Below are 18,982 nucleotides of genomic sequence, written 5' to 3' on the forward strand. Positions count from 1 at the left end.
TAATAATTGACATAATTTAATTCGCTAATAAGGCTATACAAGTTCGCAGACGCCGAAGCGATTCGCGTTAAATAAAATCTCAGTCCACTTTCGGTAGCAACTTCGATCTATATTTATTTTTTGAATTATACAGTTTCCGTATCGTCGTTATTATGCATATAATAACAAAAGAAGAAAGTGGAATAACAGTACCGTCGTTTGCATTGGACCACATTGCATCTATGATATTCTAGCGGGTTCGTATCGTAATACTATTTTGTTTCGCATGTCTCCGGATAGAGAAGGGACGTTAGCGATGCGCGGGATACGTGGCTGAAGCGCGTCGTTGCCTCGAATTTCATCGTATCGGTTCCACAAACAAATACTTGGTCGGGTGCGATACAATATTTTCCAATCAACGTGACACGGTACGATAAATATTCCAATCATAAAATCCATCTTTCAAACGACTCGCGCGTAGAAGAGTATAAATACTGTGTGCCTTCGCAGACTATGCAGACAACCAACGCATACAGTTGGCTCGGGTATTAATTACATTAAGATTATTTCCTAGGTATTCACTAATACTAGCAATTTGTCTCCTACTCCCATCACTCTTCTCAGAAGGGAGAAATTTTTGAAACTTTTCAAAGAGCGGCGTTACGGCTCCATCACGCTGTCACGCCCGATTACTCGCGCGTTACGTAATCAAGGCGAACGCAGCAACACGACCTCTCGTATGAATCGAGCCCGCAACCAACCTATTTAACTTTTTACAAGAAATAGAGCTGCGATAAAAAATTAAATCGATTGGCTGCCTGTCGGTACGGCTTAAGTAAACGGATTAAAAAAAAAAATCGCCGTGTATAAACCGGGACAAAACCCTGAAAAGTTTCACCTAAAACTCCGCAATCGCGACTACTCGGTACATTTACGCTCCGCGTAAATTCTTTTATATTATATAAATTAAAAATAATACTTTCTTTTTAATCTTATTCGTTCCCATAGTGTTACTTTACCGACGTATTAACAAAATAAAATTACAGACGTCGACGCGCGAATATTTCCGATCGACGCGGACTAGTATCGTCGGCAGAAGATCTCGCGGAACCAGCAATGAGCAAAACATGGCGGTAGAATTTTCTTATCAGTGTAATTATTTTTTTCCCCCTCCATTTTTTAAGTGCCGGTACATTTACATAATAAAAGGTTCCTGTAAACTCAAACATACACCTGTCTCAACATACAACTCGCATACTAATATAAATATGTCACATATCTAAAAATAATATACAGAACCACATTCAAACCTTTAACGAAAACGAAATGCATACATTTACATGAATTACTCATTGCGAAAACATACGTGCATAGATGTAAAGAAATAGGAAACATTCTGTTTTAATCGAAGAAAAAGAAAAAGAAAAAGAAAAAGAAAAGAAATTAAATGGATCGTTCTACTTCGCACATGTGTACGAAATTTCTCGAATGGACCACTGATTCGAGAGAAGTAGAATTTGCAAATCAAATGTCGATACGTCGTACCTCACGTACGTCATCGAGGAAACATTCGCGCCGGCGTTAATTCCATAAATGAGATACTAATGAAGAAGTTGTTCAACCTATGTTGATCTCTGCAACGGTGTATGTAGAGCGGGACAAAAGGAATAGAACAAATATAATGCGGAGAAATAAATAAAATGTGTGTTCTACATAGTGCTACGAAGGGTATTTAAACATCGAGAGAGTCGTCGAGCAATTGTTTCAGCTCTTTGAGATGCTGCATTTTGCTGCCCGTTGCTGGCGAAGCTGCCGTTGGACGACCAGCGTATCTGCAACAAACAAAGGAAATCGTTCACGTGAAAGAGACTACGAATCGTACGATTAGACAGCTGCATGTACATCTATTAAAATGAAATATGTGTAATGTAAAATGATCACGTGAGCCGCACTTTAGTCGATGTTAAATGACATTACCTCACTGTTCTCGGTTTTGGTTTATCGGATTCTACCGACTGCGACTCGGGTGCGCTGGTCGTTGTCGGTTTAGACGATGAAAACAGACCGCTAAACCAACCTCCGCTACTGTCACTCTTGTACGACGTATTTCCGCCGCTGCAACATGGCCCAATGTTTTTACTTTGCTTAACAAAATGAGGAAACAAAAAAGGAACACGCGAGAATCACGTCTCAAAGTTTCAACACTAAAGTGCTCAAGCGTATAACACGTATTCGTGGTAATCATTATGTCTACCAAGATTGCTCAATCTTGACTCGTGAACGCAACTGTGAAAAACATGGGCCATGTGAACAGCTAAGAATAGGAGACGAAGTAAATTATGAAATCAAGTACGATACATGTATTCACAATTTGGAAATGTACTTCGTTACCAAGAGCTGAGAGGATGTAGAATTTACGCTACATCTGGTGCTTCATTGGTTGGATAGTGTAAACAGGTGGAACACAAATGCAAGGAATGTATAATGCACGAAATATTGTGTGATATGTTGCAAAAGAATTAAAAGAGAATCATATATGATAACGGATTCTCTCAAATTTCAAAATTATAAGTATCTTCTGCCTGTACCAGTTACTAGAAGCATCATTCCACTTGCATGTACAAAAAGAAAACAATTGTAACTTGTTTATATAAAATATTCGATACTTACGTAACAGAGCGGGTGCCGTTCAGAGCTGTGAAGAATCTAGGTTGAACGTATGTCCATGCACCCTGATTCTTGTGTTCTTCCTGAGCCCAGATCAGTTCCGCATCGGGATACTTAGCAGCTTCTTTCTTCACCAGATCGTATGGGAAAGGTGAAATCTGTAGATGGAAGGCAATAAAATGAAATTTAATAAATCCCGAAGGAGAAACGAGGGATCACTGATATCCAAATTGCATTATTTACTTGTTCGACTCTCGCGATAGCGACTTTGTCGTCCAGCTTCTTTTCCGCGCGTGCCTTCTTGAGGTCGTAGTAGACTTTGCCGGAACAAAATACTACTCTCTTAACATTCCTAGGATTCTGGGCTGCAACACCCTCTTCTGGTATTACTCTAAGGAATTCAGTGTCTTCCAACATTAAGTCAAAACTAGATTTTGCTTCTGGGTGACGAAGCAACGATTTTGGTGTCATCAGGATCAAGGGCTTCCTGAAGGGCAATGCAATTTGCCTTCTTAAGATGTGGAAATAGTTTGCGGGTGTACTGCAATTAGCGACAATCCAGTTGATGTCATGCAACTGGCGTACAGCAAACTCTTCGCTTTCCGGAGGGAAGTAGTCTGGGTCGTCAGCAGACATTTGAAGGAAACGTTCCAAGCGAGCGCTCGAATGTTCTGGACCCTGCGAGTCACGTTAAACATTTGAATTGAAACATTAACGATAAATGGTAAACTATACATTCCCAAATCTATTATAAAATCAACTTACCATTCCCTCAAGCCCATGAGGCTGCAGCATAACAAGACCAGACTGACGTACCCACTTCGCTTGTCCGCTGCTGATAAACTGATCGATTATACACTGTGCCGTATTGTTGAAATCACCAAACTGCGCCTCCCAACATACTAACGCATTGGGATTCGTCATGGAATAACCTAATTCAAATCCTAGGAAATTAAAAACGTAAATGCATTAATTTAAATGTTAAATGATATAAATCTTAGTCGACGAAAATTATTATTACGCCTACCAAGTACGCCGAATTCAGACAAAGAGCTGTTGCACACAGTGTACGGGGCCTGATCGGGATAGAGGTAGCATAGCGGTCTATAAGTAGCCTTGTCCACGGTTTGATGATGAAGCACGTGATGTCTGTGTGAGAAGGTTCCTCTCTCCACGTCTTGTCCTGACAATCTAACGTGGATGCCTTCCTTCAAAAGAGAACCAAAGGCCATAGCCTCTCCAAGAGCCCAATCAACAGTCCGTGCTTCGATCATTTCCATACGCGACTTCAAAATACGTTCAATACCTGGACGTATGTTGAGTAATTGAAAATCAATTTGCACTTAAATTACCTAGAACTAATTCATCGTAGCGCACTTTACCTTTGTGAATGACAAATTCAGCGGCATTAGGAGGTGGCGACGAGAATTTTTTGCCAATGTGAACCAGAGTATCCTCTTTGATACCCGTAGGAGATACTTTCAACGGGTCTTTGCCTTCAAAGAAGCCAGACCATGGCGAATCCAACCAATCCTTGTACTTAATATGCGTCTCTTGCCTGGCATTAGTGTACGCTTCTTCGCAGATCTTTTCGTACTTGGCTTTAACATCCTGCATCGTAATATTCGTGTGAGAACTCTATTACAAGTATTCATTAACACATTGAACGCCGCACGATTTCACAGAGAAAAATACATTGAATGGAAAAAAATATGATATTAAATCATTTGACTGAATTGCATTATTACTATTCCACCTTCATCTAGCTGAATGTCACTGCATTATGTAGTATTATTCACTATATAGAAATATTTTCATATAATTGTCGTTTCATTGAGTGAACTATAGCAATTCGATTTAGTTGGGGGTCACCGGTGACCCCCATGGCATTCAACATATTAAATTATAGTATAAGTTTACTTTGGTACCTTGACTTCTTCCTCGGTAACAACGCTATCGTTGATAAGCGATTTAGCATATTTATCCAGAACTGGTAAAGTATTTTTGATTTTCCTGTACATCAGTGGTTGCGTGAACATCGGTTCATCGATTTCATTGTGACCATTTCGCCTATAAGACACAATATCGATAACGACATCCTTGTGGAAAGTTGCTCTCCATTCAGCGGCAACTTTGCATACGTGCATCACAGCCTCCGGGTCATCAGAATTAACGTGGAAAATGGGTGCGTTAACTACCCTTGCGACATCTGTAAAACGGGAGCATTAGTTTCGACACAACGCACATCAAAATGAGACTAAGACATCTTTCACATTTTCAATAAGCTTACCAGTACAGTATGGCGAGGATCGCGAATGTCTAGGATCAGTGGTAAATCCAATTTGATTGTTCGCGACAATGTGAATCGTGCCATGCGTCGTGTAATCAGGTAAATCAGATAAGTGCATTGTTTCGAAAACAATTCCTTGTCCACAGAATGCAGCGTCACCGTGCAGAAGAATAGACATGACCTGAATTAAGGATTAACTCATAAAAGTTCAAAAAAGAGGAGATGAGATGTTATCATTGATATAAAGCATTTCCTACGCTATACCTTCTTGCCTTCGCCATCGCCACGATAAAACTGCTCGGCGCGTGTTTTTCCTTGAACCACAGAATCAACAGCCTCCAAGTGAGATGGATTGGCAACCACAGCCAAACGAATGTTCTTGTTCGTCACGCGGTTCAAACGCTCGATGTATGTTCCCAAGTGATACTTCACATCACCAGAACCCTAAAATGTCCTCGGTGATCAGTCACGTGAGGTATATAAACTTTTAACAAGATGAAAAAGACTGTGTAAAATGATAATGCACTTACATCGTCTGCTGCTTCAAGAGCCGCGAACTGTGTGAATATTTGGCTCAAAGGTTTACGGCAAACGTTGGCAAGAACATTCAGACGGCCACGATGAGGCATACCCATTACAATGGATTCAACACCCAATTCAGTGGACTTGTCGATTACCTGCTTCATGGCAGGAATCAAGATTTCACATCCTTCTAATCCAAATCGTTTCTCCGACGACCACTTGCGAGCAAGGAACGCTTCGAAACTAAATTAGGAACACAGAAGTCAATGAACTGAAACCTACGTAAAAACAGAAAGGTTTGAAAGATATTTAATGTACCCGGTTGCGCGAGTTAATCTAGCTAAGATAAGTCTCCTCTCGTCGTTCGTCATCTCCATAATACCAGGTGTCTCCATTTTCTGACGAATCCAATTGCACTGTTCCAACGAGTTGATGAACATGAACTCCACACCGATGTGACCGCAATACGCAGCCTCCAATCTCTTCAGGATTTCACGAAGAGGTAATGATTTCTCTTTGCCACCGATAAAGGTGGTAGACGGTAACTTGAAAATGCGGTCCATGTCCGATTCCTCTGTAGAAATTCAACAATAAAATATTTGCTGCATTGCGGAGAAATTAACGAGCATACACAATGCAAATGCCATAGTTTCAAGATGAATACGATTACAACACTTCTGAACAAGTATCATTCGTTTATCATACACATGAAAATTGTAATATTTAATTGTATAGTTGTACATAGTAACATGAAATAACGATTTCCATGTTGTGTATACAGCGCTCCAACGATTTCCATATCATTCTTGTAATTAATTGCAAGAATCATCAGAGCATTATATTAACACTTGTTTTACATTAATCTTAATAAATGTGAATTCTTTTTAAGACTGATACTGAAAATGTGAGCTGTGAAAGAAGCCAAGAATGAAAAAAAGGAAATTAGCATTTAATACAGCATAATATTGTATGATCAGGTTTTTACATGTTTAGTTTTTGTAAACTGTAACACTGAAAATTGATATTTTAAATAATTGCAGAACATATGTATGCAAATAATCATTAGAATAATGCTGCACATATACATAAACTAATTGTTTGCAAAATAGTATTAACATGCATAATGTCTTGAGAAATTATTGATTGTATATAACAAACCTCCATAATATTAACAAAAAAATATAGGAAATAAATAAACAACTAAAAGAAGATTTCAATAAAGTGCAAAGCTGTAACTCTCATTAAAGCAGCATTAGTAAAAAAAACGGACAGTAACAAAAACTAAAGAACTAATAAAAAAAAAATATAATGGATACAACAGTAAGATTGACTTTTATATCATTTACCACACAATATACAGAAAAAAAAATTAAAGAAATGAAAGAAGAGGAAGGTAAAGAGGAAGTTAAAATGAATAATTTAAAAATAATATGTTACTTCATGAAAATATAATGCAATTTTTATCATTATTATGTATGAAATATTATGATACTCATGTTATTTATTCACTCCACCTCCTCTAGTTCTTCCAAGGGAATGTTTAGAAGTTATTCCTGACACAAACATATTTATAGCAAAGTACGGCAAATTTGTAAGAAGTATTTATAAAGAGGACCCAAGCACCTTGACAGTTTGCCTACAATACCAATTTTTATGTAATCCCATAATGAACCAGCGCCTCCCAAAGATACTAATAACTCACAGAGTTTTAAATAGAGAACTCCCACTTAAATTGTGATTCTTACATACTTTTCATAAGTGCAGCTACTCGGTATTGTAGTTCCTGAGAGTAAGTAGTACGTGCTCTCTTTCCTGTGGACATCAGACTTAAACTGAATAAATAGCTTAATGAATGGCATGTGCATTCTTCATTTACATACTACAACAAAAGTTTCTGTCCTCAAACACAATTATATACGAATGACATTTTCACTCAAAAATTATACTTTTATTGACTTTAAATCTTTATCCTTGTAATTCCAGAGAAATTTAGAATTTCATTTTCAGTGTATTAGAAATGCTGTATTTTGTGTCCAGGAAGGGAATGTGATGATAGAACATGAGTGACAATAATAAACATAATAATAGAAAATGTAATACTATGATGATAAAAGTTATAAATGATTTGCATAAGAAAATTTAAAACAGGAGTGTATCAAAGGAGCAGTAAAGGTGAGTACTGCTTGTCACAAGCAGTTTCATTAACTGACATATTTTCAATACTATGGTATGTGTTATTGAAAGTGCGTCACATAGTATCTTCATTTTTTCAATTTATGCAGAGACACTGTCATATGGGCTTACCGAATGAATAATAATTATAGAGCAACTCTTGTGGATGTCTATCATCAAGATCAGCGCTGTTGATGCCAAGTGGATCCAATTTAGCGATATGATGGCCACGGATCTGTCAATTTAATGCCACATTCATACGAACCAAGTAGTGTTTAACTTGTTAGACTTATCATCTCATTACAATTAGTAAGACAAATTACTGTGATCGATGTTTCGTTTGAATAAATGTTATTAACATGGAAGTGCTAATTAAAAGACAAATACATTTCTTTGTGAACATCACATCACAGTAATTGTAAGTAATACATTAAAATAAAAACCATTTCTTCATAATGATATTTTAACAATTAAAGCATGTCATATTACATACATGCTTTCCATTGATAAACCACTTATGTAATTATCTTTAAAAATTTGTAATTACTCACAATATAGATACAATGTGAAAACATTTTTCAGAAAAAAAAAGTAAATGAATATAATAAAATATAAATGGGGGAAATCCTAGATTGTTTTACCAATAAACATTCCATACAATGAATTGTAACATGTAAAAGCAAATCTAAAAGTAGCAATATTAATAAGCATGCAAAGCAAGAATCTCTAAATTGTTTCCTTACCTTAACCGAGTTTACACAAATTTTTAATTTGACAATATATCATGAATACTAACACATTGACAAAACAGCAAAACCAGAACTGCATTTAAATATATTATCATTCAACAGGTATATAACATAACATTAATAGAAATCACAAAATATAAATCAATGGACATCATAATCTTTCCTGGTAAAAACATTTTCAGTATCAGTATATAACTATCATGGAATAACATTCACATAACACCTTCTCAGTATTTAGAAGGAATGGATCAATATTTTTATTCTAATTTATTATCATGAAATTAAATATTTTTTGTGTATATTAAATTTACTTTTAATGGTATAAAATAATTGTTCTTTTTATGTAATATGATAAAATCATACAAATTTATGAAGTAAAATGCTTGACTTTAAAAAGAATGCTGAAATTAAGAAGTTCACTTATTATATGATATAGGCAGCATCAAATTGAAAGAAGAAAAAGGATATGAAGACAGTTAAGAAGGAATTAATGTGTATGATAAAGACCATGATCTGTAAGTATGAGATGAAATATGATGTACATATTGGGTGAAGGTGTCTTATAAGCATAGATACCTTGAAAATATTAACATTTGTATGAACAAAAATTTCAGCAACAAACATTATGGATTTTCATACACCTTTACCTTATGGTACACATAAAAACTAATTAAAGACATACTTAAAGGAATCGGTTTGGGAAAAAGCCTTACCAAGCATATATTGCCGTAGAACCTGTTCTGGAGACCCCTTGCGGGCTGCATAATGTGTGTGTATCAGGTCTGTTTGCATGATACCCAATGGGTCCAGATCAGCGACTAAGTGACCTCGAGCCTATATGCCAATAAATAATCCCAAAAGAACCCCAATGTATATAATTCCTTGCACTTGCAAAATTCACTATATACCACTATGTTGTAAGAATATAATGTTTCTTCTTTCCGTTTTTTTTTTTCAAAAATATAATGAAGAACTATTATATTTTAAATGACTAATTTCTATTGCATAATATTTAACTTAACTGTCATATCGATTTATAACGATATTAATTGTAATTACACTCATTATGTTTATGTAAAGAATACATTTAGTATTAATGAAAAAGGTATTATTTTCATCTGTATTTTAGAAATGAATTATTTTTTTCAACATTACATCTTATCAACTATCAGCATTAATGTTGTTGCTTCGTCTATTAGTAATAGAAAAAATATAATGCAAAATAATTATTGGTTGCAATGGTTATCAATGAAGGTATAAGTATATGTACATTTTACAGTAAGTGTAGAATTCCAACATTTACATTGGGAAAAATGTAGTTCAAGAACATGCTTAAGGCAAAAGATGCAATGAACAACTAATATATTAATATGAAGAGAACGAGGCTATTATGCAACAGTCAGAAATCATTTCCAATTATTAATCTTGCATTTCATGTAAGTATTGTTTTAATGCATTCTGATGACATCAGACAAAAAATTCCATGGTACAACACATGATAGCCCCTAATGAAATAGTTTCTATATCAATTTCATATATTCCAACTTTTGTAACTTGTAACATACAGTAACAATATCCATTCATTATACATTTAAAGCATAAGTTATCTTAGAGACCATAATTATTTTGTTAATTGATAAGAAAAATTGGATTTAGAAATTGAAAAGAAACTTTTACATGCATTATGATAATAATTTCCCTTTAACATAAAACATATATGTATGTTTTCATAAATCATGCTTAAATTTTTCCAACTGATTTAAGTTACACTATTTAAGTATTATAACAGAAGTTCTTAATTGTATTGAATGGAAAACACAAAGGTGGAACAACTATAAGCTTTGACATAACACACAACAACAAGATATAACATACCTTGAACTGAATATCATATTTAACACAAAATAATTCATATGAGAGAAAACAACATATAAAAAATAAAGTTTAACACTTTGCCTAAGGATTTTGCAAGCTTATATAAAGTTCTGAATGTGCCAGATTGTTTAATAACATAATAGAAATATTTTATTCGAATATTATCATAATTGTTCTTTTACTTTAAATATGAACTATGAAAGGTACATACCTGATAAGATCGAATGATAGCTTGCACAGCAAGGTGATCATCTATTACTTTTTCATTAACAGGTACTTGACTCAATTGGGATCCACCACCTAATGGTAACAATGCTCCTAAGGGTATTTGGTTATGACTTGGAGCAAGAGATGGTGGAGCTTGGTATGCAAGACCCGGTGCAGCTCCAGCAGTGCTATTACGAAAAAATGCATCCCAGGACTATAAAAAGATACATAAATATGACAAAACTTATAAAAGAATTATCCATGAATTACTATATGTACAATCAAAATTTTTAAATAATTTTTTACTGACCACATGTACACTATGAGGATCTTGTAGCCATGCATTGTACATTTCTTCTACATAGGAACTGGTAGTGCCATTTAAGAAAGGTTCTGTAGCTGCACGACTATTATATTTCCTTATTGATTCGGTAGCCATCACCTGTGTGGTCCTATCCAGGGGATGACTGCGTACCAACCATGATGCAAACCTCTTTGGCCCACACATACGTGGAGCCAAAGGGGCTAGTGTACTGAATACTGTCCTTGCCTTATACATTTTTCACCTGCAACAAGAAATATCAACATTTTCACATACCAAATATTTAATTTCTAAAAGCATACTATACAAATATCATATCATATTATAATACAAAATTATAAATATAAGTAACAAAATTTTATGTCTAATCTTTATGCGCAAATAAGAATTTTTTATGTGTTAGATTAAGCTTGAAGAAGATTTCTACATATTGCATTCATTGATACAGTAAATACTTTTGATTTGAGAATGATGATAACACCAATTGAAAGTGATTGTCCTTATCTGTGTTTACCATAACATATCAATGTTTTATTATATCATTTAATTTCTAAACTTTGAATATTTCGTACACAGATTAAAAAAGAAGTACCAATTAATATACTAAATGATGATACAGTATATATGATAGTATATTTTTAAATTATCCTTTAAATTTAATTATAGATTTAAATTGCACAATGGCATAAGGATGCTAATTTTAATACCTGATATGTGATGAAATCAATTAATCCCTATATTAAGAATAAGAAATAGGTAGTTCAATATATTAAATATGAAAGGGTAGGATTTAGAAGAGAAATTGGCAAACATTCAAACTATGCTATATACATAAAAAATAAAATGTACAGTGAATATTTATATTTTTAATTCATACTAGAAAGGTGATTTAAAATACACAACATTATAAAATTACACCCATCTGAATAAGTAATCAAAGGAAAATATATAAAATTAGCATATATTATAATCAATGTAATTCATGTGAATAATTTTCTTTATCATAGTATTAATAGCTGATAAAGTTACACAAAGAATTAAAAGGTCATAACATATTAAAAAGACCCAGTATAGAATCTTTGTATGCAATCTTTTGTCTACATAAAGAAACAAAATCTAAATATATCTATAACAAAAAGATAAGAGGAACTGATTATTTCACAATCTGCAACAACAAAATTTCTAACAACAATAATACAGTTAAATGTAATATATATATATACATTACAATGTAATGATTAATTATAACAAAACAATGGATGTACATGTATTTATATTTATAATAATATTATTATATTCATAATAAAATTTTCATATTAATTTGAAATAAAAATCCTTTATAAAGAGATAACTTTCTCTTTTATTAGACTTAAACAATTTACCTAATCAACTTAAAAATCACATAAACATCCATAATTATAATAAACAAAAATTAATTAATTAACAAATATGTTAGTATTCAAAGAAAATAGTTAGTATTCAGGGAAAACATGCTAATAAAGCAATATGACGAAACGCTGACCCTATTTCCAATCATTCTTTCAATATCACACATTACAAAATCGCGGGTAATCCCCCATTTCCTTTAAACTCATAGAATTTCGATATAAACTTTCCTGTTTGCGTACGAGATTACCTTCTTCAGCGAATTGTTATTGTAAAACAGCGATGAAACCGGTTTAAAGCAGATCCTTGACTTATAAAATAATCGAATAACTACTAAAAGTACGAAACTGTCATCGAGACAGTGTCAGCGCCCATGTGACATTTGTCTCATAAAAATGTGATTAAATGTCAATTGACCTATATACACAGACATATATTCTTACACGAAACTGCGTATTAAACTTATAAAAAGAATCGCTAACGCGAATACAAAGAAAAAATAGTCAAGATTAGTTATGTTGTACTAAATATCTATAGCGATTGCACAACTGCATTCAACGTAGGTAACATACATGTATATAAAAATATCTGTTTTTCCAATCGTTACCGGATAATACGTTAATTTGTTAACTTTCCAAACATACATATTGTTAACGACATTATAAGGGAAACGTATGAGACGTCAAGGATTCTCAATGATTGGTAATTTTTTCAAAAATACGGGAAGGACAATCGCATTCGACAAGTCAGGTGACTATTTTCGTCTGGTGCAACAATTTTACGTAACCAAAGGACTATTTTGGTTTTAGAAAGTAATTTTTCCCTACAAAAATTGGTTTCCGTACAGAGCGATTAATGATGCGTACTATAAATTACATAATCGTCTTTTTTTTTTAGAAAACCGATTAAAAAAAAGAGTCAAACAGAAGCGATGCAGATTCACGTACCTGATGTTAACGCAACCAACTATGACAGGCCGTCCACCATTTGCAACTCACAAGTAGACCGAACTACGTCCTCCTAAAATATATCCGACAAACAGACCTCAGCGCACCTAACGACTAAATATCGCAGGCCCGTCTCACGATAATCGGATTTAAAAATTTACCGAGTGTTACGCTAACTTTTCGTTGCTGTTCTCTATCATCAGAAGATTTTACAGCTGCTTTTAAATTCGTTACCAACTGACGAACATTTCTAATTCACTACACATTCCTCATGAATATGTATTACACCCCTAAATAATGATAACAAAAGTGAATGTGCAGAACTCTAATGCACGGACAATTGTTCTATTGAAAATTTCAAAGAACATTCTTAAAAATTTGATTAATTCAATATAAATATAAATAATTAGATTATGAGCTTTTAAATGAAAATATTATACACTTAAATGTATGTACGTTTCAGAGTTAACATTCGAATGATACGATACATATTATAAAAACCATTAAATAAAAATTGAACTCTCCCAATTATATTAAAAAAATGACATCTAGTTGAATAACAGATTAAATTGAATCTGTGCAACGCCTGTGTTGTATTGGAGATATTGTTTGTTAAAAATCTAGATTTTCCACAAATGGCTTTTAACAAATGATAAACGAGTCAAAGACAAAAGATTCGTGCATAAAAATGTAATCGGCATACGATAAGAGGGTAACCTGGGAATTCCAGTATTCTCGTATTTTTATAACTTCCTTTTATTTTTGTAGTATTACAAATTTTTTACCTATTCGAATATTATCGATTCGTTTTATTATTCTATAATGATTATTCGATAAATAAACGATGAAGTTTAACTGAGGAAAAAATGGATGATAATAAGACGAAAAAAGGCTTTCCTGGTAACTATATTCCTTCTTTATTTTTCAATATTTCACCGCCCACTCTACTACGAAAATATAACTCGTAACACGCATAGTTTAAAAATGTCTATACATAAAGATATCTGCCTTAACAACAGACTATTAATAGTTATTCAATGTTTTTTTCCATTGAATTCTCTTAGTTCAAGGCATGGAAGAATGGTTATATCAAACAAATATAAAATGTCACTCCCTAAAGTCCCATATGGATTATATGAAGTTAGCATGCCATAATATACAACAAGAAATACTTAAACCAAAAAACACATTTGATGTTCCAAGTTATCATAATCCTAAAATTAAACTTTCTGATACAGATGAATCTGTGACTTCCAGACAAATGAATTGTAATGATTCATTAGAAAAATCATCTAATGCCACATACGTATCTATAAATGACAATGGTATAAGATAATATTTTTTATTATTTTGCAGTGAGGAAGATAAACTAGAAAATTGTTTTTGTTATAGGAAATTTGGAAAACTACAGTCCATCCCAGAGTCTAAAATTAAGAAATATTTTACCTAAAGTTAATGTACAATACAGGGATAAAGAGAAAATAGAAAATAAAAGTATTGAAATAAAATTAGAAGCTGAAAAAGATGACGGTTCTTATGAACAAGTGCAGAGTCCTCGTATTCAATGTACACCTTTATTGCCAATTCATAAAGACTTTATGGTATTGTATATAATATTTATTTGTTGAAAATATATTTTAGGGAAAAAGATTGCCTGTAATTATATATATTTATAATATTTTATTAACAGTGTGAAAAACAAAATGACACGTGGCATGACTCATATCAACAACACCTAACAGAATATTCACCAGAATTAACGCAAAATATGGATCACTCGGCAAAATTTTTCAAAGAATCAATTATAGGTAATAAGAATAAATTAAATATCCATGGTAATGTGAAAAATGGAACTGGTGGTAAGAATAAAGTTTATAAAAAAAATGAGAAGAAAGAAAAAATAGCTTTTTCCACATTATCAAGCAAAAAGAATTCTGTGTCTAAAATAGATGATATTGTTTCATTAAAATTAAAAAAAAGAAGAAGAAAATTACACAATGCTAATTCAAAAAGTACTGTTGCTACAAATTGCACTGGAAGAAAAGATCTGAAGAAACGAAAACAAAAAGGTATGTGTTACAAATATTGTATAAATTAATTATATATTACTTATTATATACCTTCAGGTGTTATTAATACTCGTCATACATCAAAGTATCCTCAGGCCTCTAATGAAGTGGTTGAGATTTATCATAATTCAGCATTAAAGGATGGTAGTACTTCTCTCAGTTTTATTAACTACTCCAAACTTGATTCTCATACGAACTATAGTAACAAATTATCCTTAGGTGCAAATAAACAACAAAATATTCATCCGAAAACAAAATGTGATGATACTAATTATCAATGTAACTATAATACTGATAAAGGCAATGGATCAAATAGTCCTTTGAAACAATGTCAGTCCAAACAGAAAATTGAGTAAGTTTTTATAGCAATAAGTAGAAGTATAATTAAATATGACTTATATCTTCAATTGCAGAGAAAAGGGAACAAACTTTCATAACCAGAATTGTGTATTGGAGTTTCCAACTGCTCCAGTGCATGCAATGAAAAAATGTAATTCTCATCAGTGTCAGCAGTCAATTCTGCCAGCATCATACTGTAATCCTATGATTACTCATAGTTATGAAATGCCAACATTGGCTTCAAAATTGAAAAGAGTAAATCGTACATACTTTAGTAGATTCACTATTAAAAACATACCATTTGTAGTGGGTACTTCAGTGACACCAAGCCACAATTTAGGTTTAAATATACAGCAAGTACGTTGGCTAATGTAAAAATGTTAAAAAAAGAACGAGTATCATACATTCTTTTTATTCAAAAGGTTTTAAGTATAATGAAAACAAGACAATCTACACTAAATGGGATTACTCCTCTCCTCATTCGTAAACTTAGTAGAGGTATGAAGCCTGTATCTCCTTTTACGGATCAAATGAATGATCAGTATACTAAGTTACCTCCAATGAATTCTCGACTAATTAATACATTTGTACACAAAGCAAATTCGTTTCTAAATGAACCCTTTAATTTATTTGAAAATGAAAGTGTATCTTTAACTTATGGTGCTAAAACATTAAATAATTTCAATCTAAACGTGAATTTAACGAATATGGAAGAAACAGCCATTAATGGAAAAATTGAACACGAGAGTTTCCTGAAAAAGGTTTATATAAAAAATAAATATACAATAAACATATTTTATTTTGATATATAAAAGTGGGATGCTTTCAGGATACTCAATCAGAGAATCAATTGAATGCAGAACAAGTATTGCACAACACAGACAATGCAAAAGTATTAAAAGTATTTTCATCTCAGCAAAATGTAAAGACGCAAATGAAAATTCAGAATACTCATCAAATACAGTCAATGACGTGTAGAGTAAGTACATAAAAAAAAAATTAATAAATGATTAAAAATTTTAATATAAGAAAATTATAGGAAAATCAAAATTCCAATGGAATAAGGGAAGTCCTTATCAATCTGCATGATCAGTTTGAAGAAATGAATACGTGAGTTGTATTTATCAATGTTAAAATCCACAAATTTATATAAACTAACATATTTATCATCGATTTTAGAAAATACGAGAAGTTACAAATAGAATTAGAGAAGAGTGATGACAAAAAATTGAAGGGAGAAGTATCACAACTCGAAAAGGAATTAAGCATAAAGGAGGATGAGATAAACGCCGTTATTAATTTATATAAAGAGGTAGAAAGATTTTATATAATCATAGTTGATATATATTTAAAAAATGTGTACTATTTATTATCAGGTAATGGCATTAAAACAACAAATGAGACTGCTACAGGAAAAGAATAGTTACGTTTGCATATCAAGTGATGTTCCAATAGGACTGAGCAACCCTCATTCTCCCATACCTTTTACATTAACTAAATCTAATGGAACAATTCTTCAACAAAAACATCCTAGAAAAGGAAGTACCATTATTACAACCAGAGAACCTACCTCCCTTCGATTAGCTGGACTCTTAAGGCAAATTCAAACATTTCAAAAACAATTGAGACTATCCTCGTGATAACAATACATGAAATTCTCTAGGTGAGTTTCATTCATCAATAACTATACTTTTTGTATGAAAATTATCGATCTTTTATGTGTATGTATATATATATATATATATATATATATATATATACATACATAATGAATCCATAATAAATCCAGGACACTGCTCTATTCTTTACATTGAAATAATTACAAAACAACATAAATAAGTGACACTGCTGATTAATATTCGTCATAAGCACGGACCCGATATCTAGTAGAAACTCATTATTACAAATATACAGTGTACAGTAAATAAAATTTATAACACGTTCTCCTGAACAAATAATCAAGTTTCTCAAGCGCATTTCTCACACACTCGTATCATTAAAAAAGGATGGAATTTAAATGAAATATATCAGGATTGCTTATTATAGTGAGGAAAATATTTGTAGTGGTTCGTATTCTCCTTTTATTCGATTCTGCGTGCTATCTCTTATAACGTATAATATTGATTTGTATATGCATATGGTCTTATGTATTTATGTATGCAACTGCTTGTATCTATACATACCGTGTATATGTATATACATAATCACACGTTTACGAACTTGAAGGATAATTAACACTTTCGCTAATTATAATTCATCCCTTGTCTTTTACCGTCAGTTTTTATGCGCCTATGTCTAATACATGATCGAACAGAAAACTTACCGTTAACATATTAATTTTTATCGTTCGGTGTCAGCACTAATCTCGTGAAAAATTTGTTATTTGAACCGTTGTCGCGAAACGTGTCGTTCGTTTCGTTTAATCAGAATTCTGTCTGTATATCCGTGTCGACTAATATTGTCAACGCAACACGAAACCCGATTATTTCTCACAAGCAACTGCACAGATCCGTTTCATTCTTTTCTCGCCGCGGATCATTTTCGCACCCGCGAAAAAGAGAGACCTCGTCTCCTACAAGCTAGAAAAATCTCCTCCACACGACGTTAATACAAAATGTAGTCTTATTTCTAAGACGTTACTCTCTTCCTTGTTCTACTTGTAATGATCACTGCCCGTACACACGAAATCTATCAAAATAAAATATTTCTGTGATATCGAATATAAAATAAATTTCTTTCTGCACCGATCGGTTCGGAACACGAGTCGCTGTGATAATCACTGGAAATCGCGGAGACGGGAAATTTTTCCTGTACACGCGTAATCCCGCGAGTGAGAGAGGCAGTTCACACGCCGCTCGTATCTTTGACCCGAGTTTCTTTTTTTAAAAGTACCCACGACGATTAACAGTCCACGGTGCTCCTTTGAAGTGAAATATTTTTAGAAAACGAACAACCGATCGAGCTGTAAATATTCTTCAGCGTTCTCCGCAGTTTTTTTGATTATTCCACACCAACTCGTTCCTTTTACAAAAAGTATGCAGCGTCGCTTAAATTACCATCATCGATTCATGTTCCTTTCAGCAGATCATCGATCTGGATCACCTCTACAGAAGAGAGGAGACGGCCGAAAGAGTTCTCTCGTGTTCAGAAGTCGTTTACACGGAACAAAGACAACGAAATCCTTCCCATGCACTCTCACATGAACGCAAACAGTATATCTCTTATATCACAGACTAAAAAATGCTTTGGTTAAAAAAAAAAAAAAATGAAAAAAAGAAAAAGAAAACTGAGAAAGAAAAAGTAATCACTCGTTTTTTTTTTCGCTCGCTCCGCGCGTTTTACTCTCAAGATTGTAGAAGGCTTACTGTAAAATTTTCAATTGTCCCGAATTGTTCGAAGAAGTTACTTTCTTTGTGCGACTGTGCGAAATGAATTGGCACGAAACAAAAAGGAAACTC

At 33.0% G+C, this 18,982-nt stretch overlaps 3 protein-coding genes across 17 annotated transcripts in view; 1 reads left to right on the forward strand and 2 right to left on the reverse strand.

Annotated features, from left to right (window-relative positions):
* Nc73EF (oxoglutarate dehydrogenase Nc73EF) lies at positions 1-13,189 on the reverse strand. Of its 9 annotated transcripts, none has more exons than XM_031985360.2 (17): positions 13,117-13,189; positions 10,772-11,027; positions 10,466-10,675; positions 7,763-7,865; positions 7,208-7,270; positions 5,777-6,032; positions 5,467-5,701; positions 5,201-5,380; positions 4,937-5,117; positions 4,575-4,855; positions 4,029-4,257; positions 3,674-3,952; positions 3,412-3,590; positions 2,890-3,324; positions 2,650-2,804; positions 1,957-2,094; positions 1-1,811 (listed from the first exon to the last, which is right to left on the reverse strand). In XM_031985360.2, exons 2-17 carry the CDS (start codon positions 11,018-11,020, stop codon positions 1,712-1,714), a joined length of 3,273 nt encoding a protein of 1,090 aa, XP_031841220.1. In that variant the 5' UTR covers positions 11,021-11,027; positions 13,117-13,189; the 3' UTR covers positions 1-1,711. The 9 variants fall into 9 exon arrangements, with proteins under 9 accessions (XP_031841220.1, XP_031841221.1, XP_031841223.1 ...); XM_031985361.2 differs by lacking the exon at positions 13,117-13,189 and adding an exon at positions 12,420-12,581; XM_031985363.2 differs by lacking the exon at positions 7,208-7,270.
* LOC116430798 (uncharacterized) lies at positions 12,389-18,824 on the forward strand. Its single transcript, XM_076372924.1, has 12 exons — positions 12,389-12,981; positions 13,067-14,016; positions 14,181-14,441; positions 14,509-14,717; positions 14,807-15,185; positions 15,243-15,537; positions 15,599-15,881; positions 15,947-16,285; positions 16,354-16,503; positions 16,564-16,634; positions 16,704-16,836; positions 16,901-18,824. Exons 2-12 carry the CDS (start codon positions 13,983-13,985, stop codon positions 17,162-17,164), a joined length of 2,418 nt encoding a protein of 805 aa, XP_076229039.1. The 5' UTR covers positions 12,389-12,981; positions 13,067-13,982; the 3' UTR covers positions 17,165-18,824.
* LOC116430796 (protein FAM13A) overlaps positions 17,372-18,982 on the reverse strand; it is a 21,935-nt gene continuing 20,324 nt past the window's right edge. For all 7 annotated transcript variants that reach the window (XM_076372917.1, XM_076372918.1, XM_076372916.1 and 4 more), the window contains exon 13: positions 17,372-18,757. The gene's annotated coding sequence lies outside the window, so the exon portion shown is untranslated. The remainder of the gene's footprint in view (positions 18,758-18,982) is intronic.

Source organism: Nomia melanderi, chromosome 12 (genome assembly GCF_051020985.1).
Source record: "Nomia melanderi isolate GNS246 chromosome 12, iyNomMela1, whole genome shotgun sequence".
Lineage (NCBI taxonomy): Eukaryota > Metazoa > Arthropoda > Insecta > Hymenoptera > Halictidae > Nomia > Nomia melanderi.